The sequence below is a fragment of the Bos indicus genome, chromosome 18, assembly GCF_029378745.1.
Source record: "Bos indicus isolate NIAB-ARS_2022 breed Sahiwal x Tharparkar chromosome 18, NIAB-ARS_B.indTharparkar_mat_pri_1.0, whole genome shotgun sequence".
NCBI classification, from domain to species: domain Eukaryota; kingdom Metazoa; phylum Chordata; class Mammalia; order Artiodactyla; family Bovidae; genus Bos; species Bos indicus.
Window position 1 is genome coordinate 49,615,867 of NC_091777.1, and position 18,007 is coordinate 49,633,873.

The 18,007-nt window shown below is 56.5% G+C and overlaps 2 protein-coding genes across 7 annotated transcripts in view; one reads left to right on the forward strand and one right to left on the reverse strand.

The window, feature by feature from the left end:
• LRFN1 (leucine rich repeat and fibronectin type III domain containing 1) overlaps nt 1-17,684 on the reverse strand; it is a 107,754-nt gene extending 90,070 nt beyond the window's left edge. Inside the window, exons 1-5 of one of the 2 annotated variants that reach the window (XM_019980068.2) lie at nt 17,533-17,684; nt 17,295-17,396; nt 15,650-15,746; nt 15,501-15,548; nt 15,161-15,380 (exon numbers count right to left, since the gene is read on the reverse strand). In XM_019980068.2, the coding sequence (XP_019835627.1) occupies nt 15,235-15,380; nt 15,501-15,548; nt 15,650-15,746; nt 17,295-17,396; nt 17,533-17,580 (441 nt within the window). In that variant the 5' untranslated portion in view covers nt 17,581-17,684 and the 3' untranslated portion in view covers nt 15,161-15,234. Of the gene's footprint in view, nt 1-15,160; nt 15,381-15,500; nt 15,549-15,649; nt 15,747-17,294; nt 17,397-17,532 lie in introns of those variants that run through there. The other variant, XM_070771016.1, reaches the window with a different exon arrangement.
• Nucleotides 82-11,135, forward strand: PLEKHG2 (pleckstrin homology and RhoGEF domain containing G2). 5 transcript variants are annotated; one of them, XM_019979970.2, is made up of 19 exons: nt 82-1,149; nt 1,811-1,934; nt 2,709-2,980; nt 3,059-3,159; nt 4,204-4,270; nt 4,393-4,439; nt 4,677-4,827; nt 5,144-5,281; nt 5,461-5,661; nt 6,350-6,442; nt 6,546-6,632; nt 7,224-7,257; nt 7,349-7,450; nt 7,547-7,594; nt 7,673-7,711; nt 7,869-7,885; nt 8,053-8,229; nt 8,335-9,268; nt 9,352-11,135. In XM_019979970.2, the coding sequence occupies exons 2-19, from the start codon at nt 1,832-1,834 to the stop codon at nt 10,905-10,907; spliced, it is 4,167 nt and encodes a 1,388-aa protein (XP_019835529.2). In that variant the 5' UTR covers nt 82-1,149; nt 1,811-1,831; the 3' UTR covers nt 10,908-11,135. The 5 variants fall into 5 exon arrangements, with proteins under 5 accessions (XP_019835529.2, XP_019835528.2, XP_019835530.2 ...); XM_019979969.2 differs by having other exon boundaries at nt 82-1,143; XM_019979971.2 differs by having other exon boundaries at nt 82-1,143; nt 2,712-2,980.
• Nucleotides 17,685-18,007: the final 323 nt, after the last annotated feature.

Consider the following 18,007-nt stretch of genomic DNA (forward strand, 5'->3'; position numbering starts at 1 on the left):
TTGGAGGCTAGCTCCGCCTCTACTTTGCATATACAAATAGGAATCTTTGGATTGGCCGATAGGAGAAAGTGTGTTACCAGTTCCGGCTTCTCACGCCTGGAGGGCTCTTGCTGTAAAAGGGAAAAGTCTGCGAAGCTTTTGCTATGTGGGGGTGTAGCCTGTCCGGGACCGCCTTCTCATCAATATTCAGAATCCAGAGAGGAGAGGTCTTAACCCTTTGCGGGCTGGCCGGCCGGAAGGCGGCCCCTCCCCCCTGCGGGCGGGAACAGGATATGAGCCCGGGCGGGGGGGGGGAGGGGAAGCCCCAGGCGACCGCCCCCCACCCCACCGTTGGGACCGGACTCTCCAGCCACAGATGTGGCGCCGCCGCCGCCGCCAGATCCTGGTGCCATCCATCCCGAAGCCTGAGGGGTCCACAGTTGCAGACTCCAGCCGTCCGAAATTCTGCACCGCGTCCTGAGAGACCCCGAAGCCCAGGCCCCAGCGTCCAGGCAGGCTAGAGGACCCCAGATATCCAGGTGCCCAGCGCCCCCTCCTGGAGGAGGAGCCAGGAGTCCGGGACATCAGCCCCGCGCGACCCTGGAGGCCGAGCTTCCTGCAACCGGTTTCGAAGAACTTAGGATCTCAGACCGGAGAGTCCCTCCAGAGTTTTTCCCAGAAAGCTGAGCCCAAGACTCCCGGGACTGGAGGAACTTGGGATACGGACTCCTAGAGCCCCATCCAGCCCGTTGGGGGCTGAAGCGCCCACTAAAAGAGGACCCTGGAATTTGGGACTCTTCTGCGCTCCCGTCTGGAAGTAGTTTAACCCCTGCTCTTAGAGTTAGGGAACTCAGGAATCCAGCCCTCCCCCCACCCCACGACCCCGTCTAGAAGACTCAGGAATTTGGGTTCCCAGTACCCCCATCTGAGACTCGAGCGTCGAGGCTCCCAGCATCTTCCGTTTAGAGGACGAAAGAAATCTGGACCACTGCGCCCGGTTTTCCGAGAGACCCCGGATTCTGGTTCCTGGAGCCGGAGAGCCCGAAGTTCACACCCCTGACTTGCAGAGACCCGAGAGTGCCGGCTCTGCGCCTCCCCGGGGACCGTGCTAGGGTCAAATAGGAACCGGTCTGCCTCGGTTCGGGGCTGGAGACTCCCGGGGAGGTGAGGGTAGGCGAGGGGCCCCGAAGGGCTGGGGGAGGGGGCGGCGCCGCAGCCGCTGAACAATGAGGGGGCGTGCCGGCGGGGGGCGAGCTGAGGCGCCGGCGGGGAGTTGGGGGCTAGAAGGCTGTGGGGAGGCGCTGCGGTGGTGGGGACAGTGAGCGGATCTCGGAGGGACTTGACTGAAAGGGGTCGAGGACTCAGGGCCAGCGCCCCGACTCGCAGCCCTCCGTGGGGGAGGAAGCCGTCTGCAGGACCCTGGCATCCGGTCCCCCAGCCTCCTCCGCCCTCCCCTGGGACCCCGCGGCCTCCCGCCCACGGCTTTTTCCCAGCCCTGCCCCTCGCCCTCGGCTCCAACCGGAGCCCAAACGTTCCCAGGATCCCTGAGCCTCCGGCCCCAGACACACCAGACTCACAGCTTGGGCGATTCTTGTTCGCTTTACTCTTCTTTGTTTCACCCTTTCCGTTTTTTTCTGTGTTATCTCTCCTTACTCCCCTCTTTCGATCACTTTGCGACTGTCTCCCGCATTAGTTACTCCCAGGGCCCCCTCCCTGGATTCAGACCATCCTCCTAATTCTCAGCCCCCAGTCTGTGAGTCGGGGGTGGGGGCGGTGTGGAGGCAGGAAAGTCTATGGGGTCCTGGTATCCCAGAAGGGGGTCTTTCTGCAGAAGCCGCTGAGCCACTCAGCCATGCCCGAGGGAGCCCGTGGACTGGGCCTGTCCAAACCCAGCCCTAGCCTCGGCCACAGAGGTGAAGTGTGTGACTGTGCGGCTGTGTGTGACACTCGGACAGGTGAGCGGGCGAGGGAGGGGTGGAGACTGCTGGGCATTCATTCTTTCATTCAAGACCCTGCAGCCTCCCAGGCTGACCCAGTGCAGGCAACACAGGCTGACCAAGACAACCCCGGCCCTCCTGCCCAGAGCTCCAGGTCCGGTAGGGAGAGGGACTCATCCTGAGGCCCTGAGGGAAGCCCAGCACACAGTGGTCAGGGCTGGCTGGGATGGGGAAAGCTCAGAGGGCCATGGGGACCCTGTCTGGGAGATCAAGGGAGGCTTCCTGAAGGAGGGGGATATCTAAACTGAGAATTGAAAGATGAGGCGGGGTGAACTGAGAGAGGCCAGGAAGAGTATTCTGCGCAGAGGCACAGAGGTGAGAAGAGACTGCTTATTTGAGTAACCCAGAGAAGCTGAGTGTGCCTGGAGCCCGAAGGGTAAGAAGTGGTGTGTCTTGGGAAAAGAACACACTGGAAAGGTCTCTGATGGCCACCTTGCAGAGGGCCCTTTGGATCTCAGGAGTTTGGACTTTACCCTGAGGGCAGGAATGGGATTATCCTTGTGAGAGTAAAAGAGTCAGGCTAAATAATAAAGTTCTCCCAGGATGACACATGGAGGTGGATTCAAGGAATGGGGGCCAGCAGTTCAGAGAGGACCCTGCCTGGAGAGGACAGGGCTGATTAGAGGAGAGGGGAGCACTGGGAGAGATGTTGATCAGGGGTGGGTGAGTGTGGGGGCTGAGCACACTTACTCAGTTGGGGAGCCCCTCTGATGCCATGTTCCACAACCCCAGCAGCCCCTGCCACCCCCGCCATGACCTCCCCCCGAGGTTCTGGGAGCTCCACATCCTTGAGCACTGTGGGCTCTGAGGGAGACCCGGCTCCGGGCCCCACCCCAGCCTGCTCAGCCTCGAGGCCAGAGCCCCTTCCAGGGCCCCCCATCCGCCTGCATCTGTCGCCCGTGGGGACCCCGGGTTCTGCGAAACCCTCGAGGCTGGAGCGTGTGGCCCGTGAGATCGTGGAGACAGAGCGGGCCTACGTCCGGGACCTCCGAAGCATCGTGGAGGTGAGGCGGGTGGGCACCCCAGTGCCGTGGGAACCTGGGCCAGCCCTTCCACCCTCATAACCCCAGTCATCCCCACAGGACTATCTGGGCCCTCTGCTGGATGGTGGGGTCCTGGGGCTGAGTGCGGAGCAGGTGGGCACGCTGTTTGCCAACATTGAGGACATCTACGAGTTCAGCAGGTCAGGGACGGGTTGGGTGGGCGGGGGGGGGGGGGTGGGCTAGGGAGCTCAGGGAGACAGGCTGTGTTCTAACCCAAACCTTTGCGCCCAACAGTGCCCTGTCCAGACTGGAACACAGGGTCTTATGATATTGGGTAGGGATCACCATGGGGAATGAGGACCCAGATGAGGTCCAAATATCAGGATGGATCCAGGCAATGAGATGGGGCTAGCGCCATGTCAGGTCATGGATCGCAGTGAATCAGACTCCTCTGGGGCTTGAGGATCATGACAGTGTGAGCATTTGTGTGACTTGTCCTGGGAAACCCCACAGTCCAGACAAACCGGGATGGTTGGCCCCCCCAGTGAGGAGGGTGCTAGAGTTCAAGGAGAGCGTGACACCTACGTGTCTTGATGACACTTTTGTTGTTGTTCAGTCGCTCCATCGTGTCCGACTATTTGCAGCCCCACGAACTGCAGCACACCAGGCTTTCCTGTGCTTCACCGTCTCCCGGAGCTTGCTCAAACTCATATCCACCGAGTCGGTGATGCCATCCAGCCGTCTCATCCTCTGATGACGCTTAATTACACTTTTTTTTTTGGCCTCACCGCTTGGATTTCGGGATCTTAGTTCTCCAACCAGGGACTAAACCTGGACCCAGCAGTGAAGGCACCTAGTTCTAACCACTGGACCCCCAGGGAATTCCCTAATTACACATAAAGTTCTTGGGGAGGTTTGTGAGTCACAACAAGTTGTCAGGGTCACAACAGGATCTTAAGATTATCACAGCTCTAAGGGTCCTGACACCCCTCTCCCGGGCTGTGCCCCATGAAGTCCCCAAGGCTCATGCTGCCTGTGACAAGATCTCAGGCTGAGGAACGTGATGCTGCCCAAGGACAGCGTCTGAGCAGAGTGCGACCTCCCACGTCGTGATCAGAGGACCCTTCCTGTGGACGTGACATCCCATCCTAGCAGCTCACCAAGGCCCAGCCTCCTGGTGTCCTCACAGGGTGGCGGTGTGGGGGCAGGGTGGTCCTTCACCCTTTCTCTCTGCCCCTCCCCAGGGAGCTCCTGGAAGACCTGGAGGGCAGCAGCAGCGCCGGGGGCATCGCCGAGTGCTTCGTGCAGAGGGTGAGGCGAGGGCCTGGGTAAGGGGGTTGGGGTGGGAGGGGAGCAGGCCTGGGCTAGGCTTGGAGGGAGGGGTCCTGAGGAGTCAGGCACTGACGTCTCCCTGACCCCCTTGTTGCCCACAGAGTGAGGATTTTGACATCTACACGTTGTACTGCATGAACTACCCGAGGTGAGGGCTGAGAAGCACCTGCTGGGCCCAGGCTGGGCCCCACAAGTTGATGTGCGCTTGCTGAGCTCCCCCTATCCCAACCCAGTCAGGTCCCAACCCGGCCAGACCACGACCATGTCCGCCTTCTCCCTAACCCCAACCAGCCCCTGAGAGTTCCCAAACCCTGGTCACTCCCTGACCCCTCCCAGCCTGGCCCGCTGTAGCTGCCCATCCCCCTGACCTGTGCTGTGTCCCCAGCTCCCTGGCCCTACTCCGGGAGCTGTCACTGTCCCCGCCAGCAGCCATGTGGCTGCAAGAGCGCCAGGCCCAGCTCCATCACTCGCTGCCCCTGCAGAGCTTCCTGCTGAAGCCTGTCCAGCGCATCCTCAAGTACCATCTGCTGCTGCAGGTCAGCTGTGGGCCCCCGGGGGGCTGCCTGGGGAGGGACGAGGTCCTGTCCATTGGCCACCTGGTGGTGCATCTGGAGTGCGGACCCTGGAAAAGCTGGGCCAGCCAGGACCGGGGAGGCCTCTGGTCCCTAGAAACTGGGCCAGCGCTGGGGCAGTGTCTTGTTAGCAGTAGGGGCTGGCTCCAGCTGACTTCAGTTCCTGTCTTTGCTTGCTTGTCTCTCTCCGTCTCTGGCTCTCCATCTCTGCCCCTGCCTTTCTCTCTCTCTCTCACCCTTCCTCTGTTCGTCTTCCTCTCCCTGGGCACCTGCCTTCCAGGAGCTGGGCAAGCACTGGGCGGAGGGCCCGGATGCCGGGGGCCGCGAGATGGTGGAGGAGGCTATTGTGTCCATGACAGCGGTCGCCTGGTATATCAATGACATGAAACGCAAACAGGAGCATGCTGCGCGCCTCCAGGTGACCCTGGGGGAGGGCTGGGACCCACCATGGGTGGGGGGCAGTATGGACATGAGGGCCTCCGGTCGGGGGTTGGTCAGAGCCTTGGAGGGTGGACTGGGACAGCACGGTCTGCTTGCTAACCACCCTGTCTTGATTTGCGTGCATCGCCCGCCGGTGTGTTCCTGGGGTCCCGGCAGGAGGTGCAGCGGCGGCTGGGCGGCTGGACCGGTCCGGACCTCAGCGCTTTTGGGGAGCTAGTGCTGGAGGGCGCATTCCGAGGTGGTGGAGGGAGCGGCCCCCGACTTCGAGGGGGTGAACGGCTGCTCTTTCTGTTCTCACGGATGCTGCTCGTGGCCAAGCGCCGGGGACCGGAATACACCTACAAGGGCCACATCTTTGTGAGTTCAGGGATGGGGGCAGGGCCAGAATATTACCTGCCAGATGTATCCTATACAGAGCTGTAGAGCCAAAGACGTGGCTAGGGGCAGGGTATACATGGGTGGGCAACTTGCTTAAAAGGACCACGTTTCCTTGAGTCGAGGAGCGGGGTAGGGGGTCAGAGGTATGCAGAGGTGATGTGGACCTAGAAGGGGAGGACCTGGATTTGCCCCCCAGGCAAGCATCTACACTACTCTGCAGTCGCGTCTTCTTGATCCAGATGAGAGTGGGAGGACTGGTGAGGGAGAGCTGAGCCCAGCCTGGTGGGGAGGGTTGATGGGGGGAGGGGACATCTTTTATTTACTTATGGACGCGCTGGGTCTTGATTACTGTGAGAGCTTTTGTCTAGTCGCGGCGTGGTGGCTTTTCTTGTTGTGGAGCACAGGCTCTGGGGTACAGGGGCTTCAGTAGTTGCGGCTTGCAGGCTCTAGAGCCCAGGCTTAATAGTTGTGGTGCAGGGGCTATTCCGTGGCATGTGGGATCTTCCCTGATTAGGGATCAAACCCAGGTCTCCTGCACTGGCCTGAAGATTCTTTACACTGAGCCACCAGGGAAGCTGGAAAGGGGACACCTTTTAGGAGGAGGGGGCTCAGATACACTTGAGGGGTACATGGATGAGTCTGAGGCCTCTCTCTGCCCCTCACCCAGTGCTGCAACCTGAGTGTCAGCGAGAACCCTCGAGACCCTCTAGGGTTCAAGGTGTCCGATCTGACCATTCCCAAGCACAGGCACCTGCTCCAGGTGAGCACAGGGTGGGTCTGGGGAGGCAGGGATTTCCTGCCCCCAAGTCCCTAGACCTCACAACTGGCTCCCAATTCCACCCCCACCCCACCCCCACCCTCAGGCCAGGAACCAAGAAGAGAAGAGGCTGTGGATTCACTGTCTCCAGCGCCTCTTCTTTGAGAACCACCCCGCCTCCATCCCTGCCAAGGTACAGCTCCTGCCACCACTGGGGGGTCTTCAGGGTGCTGGGGACCCATGCATGCACGCTCAGTCATGTCCAAGTCTTTGTGACTGCCCTGAACTATAGCCCACCAGGCTCCTCTGTCCATGGGATTTCCCAATCAGGAATACTGGAGTGGGCTGCCATCTCTAAGGGATCTTCCCGACCCAGAGGTTGAACCTGCGTCTCTTTGCATCTCCTGCATGGGCAGGAAGATTCTTTTACCACTGCGCCACTTGGGAAGGCCCCCCAACTCAATAGCATTGAAAGACCCTGAGTGCCAGGGACGAGGGTGGGGGCGCTGTCTTAGAGTATGATAGTTTCATTCAAAGTTGGGTTATCTGGGTTTCAATCCCAGCTCCACAATATCCCTGCTGTGTGATTCTGGACAAGTAACTTAACCTCTCTGGCTTCAGCTTCCTCACGTGGAGGAATAATAGTGCCAGCTTCACAGGGCTGTGGGGAGGATTCGTCAGTATCAGTCATGTAAGGCGCCTGACCGGTAGCAGCACCGTTTAATCAGGCCAAGCCTGGTTCTCAGGGCCCAGCCCCCTCAACCCGTGTGCTTATTTTTTTCAGGCAAAACAAGTCCTCCTTGAAAACAGCCTGCACTGTGAGTCGGGACCTTGGGTTGGGAGGATGTGACGGTAGAGGAATCGCTTCAAAGAAAAAGTAGATTATTAACCCCAAATCTCTTCCTGTAGGTGCTCCTAAAAGCAAGCCTATCCCAGAGCCCCTTACACCCCCAGTTGGGTCTCCCCGACCTCGAGATGCTAGAAGTTTCACTCCTGGACGAAGGAACACAGGTAAAAGAGATGGAACCCTGAGGTTCCCCCTCATCCCTCCCCCAGGAACCTGGAGTGGGGGGTCCTAACAGGGTTCCGATCTACCTCTCCCCACAGCTCCATCACCAGGACCCACCGCTACCCGTCGCGGCCGCAGACAGTCTGGTGAGTACCCTCCCCTAAAAGTGAACTTGGCGTCAGGTTGGGGAGCGGGCCCCTGATATCACTGTGTCTTCCCCTTAGAGCCTCTGAAGGACCTTTACGTCATGTTTCCACACAACGGTGAGTGACTGCCCAGCCCAGCCTGGTGCGCCCCTGTCTGTTCCCTGGGACTCCCGGGCGTCGTGAAGGAGGGGTGATGGGGCCACTCATCAATAATGAGGAATAACACTTGTTCCTACATCTCACTCTTTTCTCTTCCTCATCTCTTCCTCCCCAGCTAAGCCTAGACTCAAGGTGAGAGACATTCCGGGACCTGGACTCCTGGGTCTACTGAGGGAGGGAACTTGAGTTCCCAAGTCCCGGGTCTGAAGAAGAAGGTGATGGGGCCTGGATTCCCTGTCCTCTGAGGGAGGGGATTGGGGCCCCCAGACTCCCGCCCTCCTTCCTTGCCTTCCTCACAGCACACTGGCAGTGCGGGGGAGCTCTACCCGCCCCTGGAGCCTCAGCCACCAGGTCCCACTTCTGGACCCCCTGAGGACCTGGAGGACACAGGACCCCCCACGCTGGACCCTTCTGGGCCCTCAATCACTGAAGAAATCCTGGAGCTCCTGAACCAAAGAGGCCTCCGGGATCCAGGGGTGAGCCAGGCGTCCCCTCCCAGTGTCCTTGGGGCTCCGGGCCTGGGTGGGCACAGCCTGGGATTCAGGGGGCCAACCCACCCTGACACCTTTTGGCTTCCTCAGGGCCCACTACAGCCACCCCCCCATGATGTTCCCAAGTTCCCCGGAGACTCCCAAGTGCCAGGCGACAGTGACACCCTCACATTCCAAGGCCTGCCCAGCCGAGACTCTTCAGAAGAGGAGGAGGAAGAAGAACTGGACATGGATGAACGGGAGCCTTCCCCACTCCACGTCCTGGAGGGGCTCGAAGGTTCCAGTGCAGCTGAAATTGCTGACATTCCCAGCCTTTCCAAAAGCCCCGACAGACCCAGCCTCCCTGAAATGCCCAGCCTTTCTGAAATTCCCCAGATGCCCTGCCTCCCCAGCCTCTCTGACATTTCCAGTGTTTTTGAAATGCCCTGCCTTCCAGCCATTCCTAGCGTCCCCGACATTCCTAGTCTTCCCAGCGCTGCCCCCCAGCTCCCCTGTGACTCCTGGCTCCAGGGACCCCCACAGGAGCTGGATGAGACTCTAGCCACCCGGAGAGAACTTTTCCCTGGAAGCACTTCTGGAAAACTGGGCGAGCCCTCCTCAGAAGACAGGGCAGGGCGAGAGGAGGATGAAGGAGGATCATTTCCAGAATTCCAGCCCCCAGATGTCACCCAGGATCAGGGATTCTCACATGAGCTGGAGTTCCGCTCTTGCTCTGAAATCCGGAGCGCCTGGCAGGCCCTGGAGCAGGGGCAGCTGGCCCGGCCGGGTTTTCCTGAGCCACTGCTGATCCTGGAAGACTCGGACCTGAGTGGGGGCGGTGGCAGTGGAGGAGGGAAGGCGGGAGTCCCGACTTCGGAGAGGTCAGCATCCCGAGTGCGAGAGTTGGCCCGGCTTTACAGTGAACGGATCCAGCACATGCAGCGGGCGGAGACCCGGGCATCGGCCAACGCACCCCGCCGCAGGCCTCGGGCTCTGGCCCAGCCGCAGCTGTTACCTGGCCTGTCCCAGGAGCAGGCCGAGCCAGGTGAGGTCCAGGTATGTGGGTCAGCAGGGGTGGCCCCACCTGGGGGATCTGTCCTAACTCGACCCATCTGTCTTTGCATGCAGGACCCCTGCCTGCCTTTGGACACGTGCTGGTGTGTGAGCTGGCCTTTCCTCTAACCTGTGCCCAGGAATCTGTCCCCCTTAGCCCTGCTGCCCGGGTTCAAGCTGCCACACCTTTGACTAAGCAGGGAGGCTGCCAGGACAGCCAGGGTCTACATGTTTCAAGTTTGCCTGAGCAAGACCATCTGAGCCTCCAGGTTCCAGCTGCTACCCCGCTGCCTGAGCAAGGAAGCCTCTGGAATACCCAGATTCCAGCCACCACACCTTTGCTGGAGCAGGAAGACCCCCCAGACAGCCAGGCTGCAGCTGTTACAATTTCACCAGATCAAGGCCACTTGGAAATCCAAGCTCCAGCTGCCACTCCTTTGCAGGAGCATAGAGACCACGTGGATACTCAGGTTCCTTCTAGCACCTCAACTCTTGAGCAAGGAGGCCACGTGGACGTCCAGCTTCCCACCAACCCAGCTTCAGCCAAGCGGGGAAGTTCCTCTGATGTCATGGTTTCAGCCACCAGTCCTGCGCCCAAGCAAGAAGGCTGCTGGGACAGCCAGAGCCCAACCAACACCCCTGTAACTAAGCCGGGAGGCTCCAGGGATGTTCAGTCCCCAGCCACTGCCTGTGGGCCAGCCGTTGATCCTTTGCTTATACACAGAAGCAGCCTGGATCCTCAGATGCCAGCTGATACCCCACTGCCCTTGCAGCGTGACCTCCCAGACATTCAGGTTCCGGGTACCTCACCTTTGCCTGTACACGGAGGCCACTTGGACCGTCAGATCCCAGCCAATGCCCCGCTGTCCTTGCCCCAGGACCCCCCAGATTTTCAGGTTCCAGCTGCCAAACCTTTGCCCCAGACCGCAGGCCTCACGGACGCGGACACCCAGGTCCAAGCTCTCCCGCCTTTGCCCCAGCAGGGAGGCCTCCGAGACACCCAGGGTCGTGCCGCTGCCCCTTGGCTTCAGGAACAAAGCCTCACAGACCTCCAGGTTCAGAAGCTGACACCTTTGTTGGAACAGAAGGGCCTCACGAATGACCAGGTTCCAGAGCAAGGAGGCCCTACGGACACTCAGGACCCGTTACCTACCCCAGTCCACACCACCGTGCTTTTGGCCAAACAAGGAGGCCCCTCAGTCTCTCACGCTGCCAGATCAGAGTCTTCAGACTTGACTCCACCCCACAGTCCCCCACCCCCGACACGGAAGCTCCTGGGCCCCAATGCGGCTGCCCTTTCAAGATACCTGGCAGCTTCATACATCAGCCAGAGCCTGGCTCGGCGACAGGGGCCTGGAGGAGAGGGTCCCCGAGCCTCCTGGGGCCCTTGGTCCTCCTCTGCCCCCACATCACGGGCACCTTCACCGCCACCCCAGCCCCAACCCCCACCACCCCCAGCCCGGAGGCTCAGCTATGCCACCACGGTCAACATCCATGTCGGAGGTGGTGGGCGGCTACGGCCAGCCAAGGCCCAGGTCAGGTTGAACCATCCTGCTCTCTTGGCAACCCCCCAAGAATCTGTGAGTCTCCGCAGAGCCCAGGGGGGCCCCGATGCCCCTTTCCACATGTGAGTCAGGATGTCAGTATGAGTCAGGACATTGGGCTCCTTGAAAAGCAAAGACTTCAACCAGATGCCAGAGACCCTCAGAATTCACCCGGAAGTCCAGACACTGAACACAAGTCTAAAAATTGCCGCAGCTTTCTGACACCTGGAATCTTTGGCGAATGGTTCTTGTTACTTACCTGGATTAACCCAGCAGGGATGGGGAAGGGGGTGTCATTAATATTTTGTTAACTCATATGGAATTGTGTATCTTTTCCCCTTCTGGAGGCAGTGGGGATGACAGAAGGCAGCAATGAATAGGAAGGCCTGATACTGCACAAATCAGTTGTTCTGAAAATTTGGGGAATCTCTGACTCCTCTGAGAATCACTGAAAACTGGATCCATTACAGTTGGGTGTATGAGTTCAGAAGGTTTATAAACTGCTTGATGCCTACCCAGGAAAGCCAAGCTAAGAAGTGCCCCCCATCCCACCCCCAAAAAAGGTTTTCCCAAGCAAATCCCTTGAAATCCCTTCCTTTAGCAGTTTATTCAATTTATGTGTCCCACCGTCATCCAGTCATCTCATCTTCATAGCCAGTTCTACCCACCCAGCTGTCTCCATCATCTCCCTCTCTGTCCATCTGTCTTCAAATCCATATCCTACCCATAGACTTGCCTTATTCAGCTATCTCCACCCTTTTCATCCATCATCCTACCCCAGTCCCCCATCTAGCACCCATTCCTCCATAAATCTACCATCCATTACCCCACCTGTCTGCCTTCTCCAGCCAACTCTATTCATCCATTCGTCCCTCCATATTCCCATTGCTGTCCATTCATTCATACATTTCATCGTTCAGTCATCTCCTAATCCATCAAGCCAACCAGCCATTTAACCATCTCTACCACCAGCCAGCCAGCCGTTTTAATCTCTTTCAACCCATCCTTCCTTACCTGGATTCTTCTGGGTCTTGGTACTACAAAACTTCAGAGACAGTTCCATGCTAACACCAGAATGGATTGGGTTTGGGATTCTGGGAAAAGTGTCCCACATCTGCCTGATTTCTCTTGGCAACCACTCTCCACCCTCCTAAGTATTCCATTTCGATACCCATCCATCCAGTTCTTGTATTGATCCTTTTACCTGGCCTCTCTCTAGTTGGGGGACCTCTACAGTGCCTCAGTGAACCCCCACCTCCAAAAGTCATTCAGGTCTTAAGAGACAAAGGCTTTTATTCTAAGATCGTTCTGTCCCCCTCACAGCAGTGGAAGGCCCAGTAAGCAGCACAATTTGTTTCTTTGGTAATATTAGCTTCTTTCATTGAGCACTTAACGTCTTGTGTTCTAGATCTTACTGTCTTCCCTGGAATTCTCTGAGACACCACAGCATCATGGCTGAGCTGAAGCCCCAGCTTTTCTAGTACTTCATGTGGAACCCCCCCCTCCCCCGCAGCCTGGTTGCCTCATCTGTATGATGAAGACAACAGTATCCGCCTTTATAGGATCATCCACAAAGATTCAGTGAGCATATCCTTACTTCCCAAACGTGCTTAAGCCTGATTCTTTACCAACTGAGCTATGAAGGAAGCCCCCTGACTTAACTAAGGCCGTGATCACATCAGATGCCCCAGGATCCAGTCCCAACCCATGAAATCAGAACCCCCAAGGCAGGAGCCCAAGAATCTGGTTTTAACAATCAGTTAACAGCAAAAAGTGCTGTTACTGAGTTCTAAACTACATACCACAGGCATTAGTCACTATTGCAGCTCATTCCCTTTGAGTCCTCAATATCCCTAACAGGCAAGTGAGGATCTGTAATCCCCACTTTAGAGATGAGGAAACTCAGGCAGAGAGGATACTTGCCCAGTCACGTGAGTGGGAAGGCGCAGAGATGGGATTCAGCCACACAGCCAAGCCTGAGTCAGCACTCGAGTGTCTTTGTCAGGCGCTATTCTTGCCACTGGGAATACAACAGGGAACATCTCCTTGCCCACAAGAGGCTTGAAGCCTGGTACTCCAAAGGCCCTAGGTAATTACTGATCATTAGCTAGATAAAGTAAACAAGGCCTGGCTCGGTAAATGTTAGCTGCTGGCTTCCACTCAGTTATTTATTGAGTGGGTACCATGCCATACACCAGGGCATGGGCTGAGTCGGGCTCCTTGGCCTGGACCTGCTCCACTGCAGCCTCCCAAAGGTCAGGACTGAGGCTGGCCCTCCCCGCTTCCGCCCCCAGCTGCACATTCCCAGCTTAAGGAAAGTTCCCAGCCTGGCCCAGGCTCCCAGCGGCGCCGGAATTCTCGGTATTTGAGGAGGCGGCAGCAGGGAGGGTGAAGGGGGCCGTCTACGCCAAGGCCTGGAGCGAGGAAGGAGGCGAGCCCCCTTGGCCACTTCCAGATGTGTCCCAGCTGTGCCTCTGGGAGGGAGCCAGGAGCCTCAAATTAAGAGGGTCTCTGGGCCCTGTGGGAAAACCCTGGGCACTCGGCCTGCCTTGCCCCCTCCTGGTCCCTGCCCCCAAATCCCATCCCTCCTGCCTGCCCAACTCCTACCTCTGCCTCACGGCCCCAGCTCCAACGCCTCCTCATGAATACTTTTCTTGCCGGTCTACTACAGCCTGCCTTTTGTAAGCTGTAATTAAGACAGGCTTGAAGAGGGAAAGTAAGGTCGGCTGTCTGTGGCATGCCTTGGGACAGTGCTGCCCTCCTGGGGATGTTTAGGTTAATGCCAGTCAAACCCAGTTAGGCAGTTATTAGTAACTCCAGCTTCAATGCAAAACTTGGTGAGGTGGTTATTTTGCCACTACACTTTCTCAGCAGCTAAGGTGAAGATACCTGCCTGCCACCCACCTCAGAGACGGTGTGAAGACAATCCAACACCACGTAGCCTGGCACCTAGTGGAGCTCCACCAACCCCACCTCCGTGTGTAGTATCTATTTTCTATACCCGAGTACCATCCCACAGGACTGTCCTGTCAGTAAACAACATTCTCATCAGTGCAGCCCAGCTTCACAGCCACACGTGGCTACTGTTTCATCAGTAGGGCAAACACACAGAAAGGGCAGCAAGTCAGTAAATCCCAAGTTCCTTCCCCGGTTTTTCCTTTTGACAGTGCTGGGTCTTCGTTGCTGCACAGGCTTTCTCCAGTTGCAGAGCAGGGGCTCTCTAGTTGTGGTGCAGGGCTCAGTAGTTGCGGCGCACAGGCTCCAGAGCACAGGCTCCAGAGTCGTAGCACACAACTTAGCTGCTCCACCCCATGTGAGATCTTGAGGGCAATAAAACCCGTGTCTCCTGCATTGGCAGGTGGATTCTTTACCAGAGCCACCAGGGAAGCCCTCCCAAGTTCCTTTTATAAAGAAAATTTGTGAAACTACTCCTTGATCAAGTGTGTAATGTTCTTAAGTTTGCTCGGCAGGAAGTAGTGAGGAAGCCCACTTGGGGGCAGATCGCTGGCTGCAAAGGCTGTTATAGGACAGATGCCCTTCCCACCCCAATGATGCTCACTAGCTTCCTTTAAATATGGGGAAAGAAACTGAGAGCAACTTAATTCACAAACACTTTACTTCCCTATACATATACCAGCACCATCCCACAGAACTTTCTTCCATGACAGAAGTGCTCTAATATCTCTCTAGCCCAGGGGCAGCAATGAGTTCACCTACATCAGCTCTTATCACATGGCAGACACAAGAGATGAACATGTCCTCAGACCTATGTATTCCCGGGCCCATAAGGTCATACTGAGCATAACTGGGACTTGCTTTAAGGAGGCCATAGGGAGTGGGGGTTACAGTCGACATCCTGAAGGATGAAACCAGTCAGGGGAAATCACGCACCCACCCACAACGGGGATTACAGACCCCTGCCCAACCTCAATACTACCTACACTACAGGCTGGCATTAAAAAATTTCCTTTCCCAACACATACATGGATGGCCCTTAGCTGCTGACTTAAGACCTCTCCTCACTTGTATTAAAGATTACTGATCTTACACATTTCCCCTGCTCTTCTCTGACATGCCATTAAAACAGCAAAAGGACTGAAAGAGATAAAACCCACAAGCACACTCACTCACACAACCAATGACCAGGCACCAAGCCCACCTGAGCTGTGTTCACACACTGGACTCCAGTACTGGAGTTCAGAGAAACTTAAGACCAGGTCTGGTCCCACCCATCTCTCCTACGTACGTCCTAATCAGAGTGGTAGCTTCTAGAAAGGCTTCTGGAGGTGTTTCTTGCATTCCTTTTAGAGAAAGACCCACCACGGAAGACCACAGCATCATTCCTGAAACCTTAAATCCCACAACATTTATTATAAAGGTGCTGTAAAGGGAAACGCTGGGCTTCATGACGGGCTTATCGGTAGGATTTCTGGTAGCGGGCACGGGCACCAGGACCTCCAAACTTCTTGGATTCGCAGCGACGGGGATCGGCTACCAGCAGGGTCCGGTCATACTGGATGAGGATGTCTTTGATCTCCTTCTTGGAAGCCTCATCCACATCTGGGGGTGAAAGGACGGGACAAAATTTAGACACCAGCAAACGTCTTCCCACTCTGTGGCTACAAGTGAGCCCCTGACATGCCCCCACCCACCTGCTGGGAAGGACCCACCCTCACTCACATTTCTGGTAATAGGCCACCAAGGCTTTGGAGATGGACTGGCGGATGGCTGTGAGGAAGACACAGACAAAAGGTACATCAGCTTTATGAACACCCAGGGATGGGACCCTGCCCTCAGACCCACCTATGTGCCCAGTGTCTGGGACTCACCGTAAATCTGGGCGACGTGACCACCACCCTTCACTCGGACGCGGATGTCCACACCAGCAAATCGCTCCTTGCCCAGGAGCAGAACAGGTTCCAGTAGCTAGGGTAACAGGAGACATTACAGGATTTTAGATCACAACCTGCCACTGAGCCACCTCACGGAACATTCCTCCACAGCTCTCTACAAGTAGCTCTTGCCACTGCTGGCCTCAGTATTAGTGGAAGAGTGTTGGGCTGTTACTCAAAGCCCCCTATACACAGCCAGCAGAGCAGGGAGATTTCTAAGACAGAAGAGTTTGTTGAAGTCAAATTGAATCCTGCCTGAGCAGTTCCTCCTCCTGTGTTTCTCTCTGGACATCAGATCACCTGTTTTTTAAACCTGATTCTTAGAATGTGGACACCTTAGCCCAACAGTAAGGAAAATCTTTGCAGCCGCTAAGCCTGCCCCAGATGGTGAAAAAACCACTCCTGGGCTATGTCAGGTGCTCTCCCCACCTGAGCTCTCTGCCCTCCCTTTGCACCGCACAGATTTCCAGAAAAATTACGATGCTATAACCCTACTTTGATTTACCTACTTTAGGCCTCAGCTCACAAGGTCCCCCCCACCCCTGATCTGACCCTTCCACCCGAGTTTGAGTCAGAAACCCTCTCTGGGAACCTCTACCCCAGTTCTGACTGTTTGGGAGCAGTGTTTGGTATTGGGTCCAGTCTGTGTCCTCCACTGGATTCGAAGCTCTAGGAGGGCAGGCCCTGGAACCATCCAGGTCACTGCTTTGTTGCCAGCACTCAATACAGGATGCACACACAAAGCCTTTGAGTAAACTGTCAGTGACAATAAGCCACAATACTCATTTACCTGCTCTTCGAAGTTCTAACTAACCCTGCAATGTAAACAGTTCTTCACCTTCTCACACACACCAACAACCTCACACAGAGAATTCAATTTACCCTCACGACAGCCCTTCAAGGATCAACCTATTTCCATTTTACAGAGAAGGGAAGTTACTGCCCCAAATAACACAGCTAGAAGAGGCAGAAATCAAACTCCGACATATTTCCGGTCTGAGCCAAAGAAACTGAGGTCAATAAAACTTTATTCAGGAAAAAAAAAGAAACTGAGGCTTAAACAGGGAGGGGAGAGGAACTCCTTTCACAGCCAAGCACTACAAACCCAACTTCTGTTCTTGTAATGCTTATTGAGTACCTACAATATTCAAGACCTTATTTTGGTCACAATGTTTTGAGGGACAATACATTGATTCCTGTCCTCAGAGTGCGCAGACTACTGTAAAACGTCCCCCATTAACTTACTGCAAGTCATCAGGCCCCATAAATTTTGGGAGCTCCCATGCCACCTCGTCCCAAATGAGTGACTTTCCAAACAACCCAGTTAAGCACCTGCTTAATCTTCAACATCCACGTTTCCACTCTCAATTCAAACTTTCATAATATCGCCTGAACCCCCAACACCCAGCTCCATCGTCAAATATCCCATTTTTCTATTCCCTACTCAGCCTCTATACGTCCCATTGTTGATACCAGACCTTTCCGTTTCCAAGATCGACGAACTCCAGGAACCCATTTATTTCAACATATCCGTCTACAGAGCCCTCCACTCAACCCAAACGCCCGTCTTCAATCCCAGCACCTTGTATTGCAGCGTGCGCGGTTCGATCATCTCCAGGGGTCGTCCGTTCACCTTGATGAGGCCGTTACCTCGTTTGCAGTGCGCCACGGCTGTGGCCGTCTTCTGTGGAAAGCGAGGGGGAGACAGCGGAGCCACGTGAGCTCTGGGCCTCGGCTTCCAAGTAGACCCAGATTCCTGCCCACAGACTTCTCTCCGACACGGGCCTCCCCTCGTCCCTACCATCGGGCGCCCGTCTCACCTTACGTCCGAAGACTTGCACCGACTGCAGAGGGCCCTTGGACGGCATGGCTGAAGGCGCAGAGACGAGATCCTCACTGCGCGGCGCCCCAACCGGAAAAGGAAAACGCGGAGCCAACCTGGCCGCTTTTCAGGGTCTGCGCAGGCGCGCTGTGCTCAGCGTTGCGACGGCAGAGAGCTTTACGGCTTGTGGGCGGGACTTTGGATTGGCGGCAGGAAGGTGGGCCGGGGGAGCGGAGAGGACGGGACCTGGGAGTGGAAGGGACTGACTTCCCTGAACGGTGTCGGGGGCCGGCCCGAGAGGACGAGTTGTTCAGTCACTCAGTCGTGTCCGACTCTTTGGGACTCCGTGGACTGCAGCCCCCCAGGCTTCCATGTCTTTCACTATCTCCCGGAGTTTGCTTAAACTCATGTTCATTGAGGCAGTGATCCCATCCAACCATCTCATCCTCTGTCGCACCCTTCTCCTGCCTTCA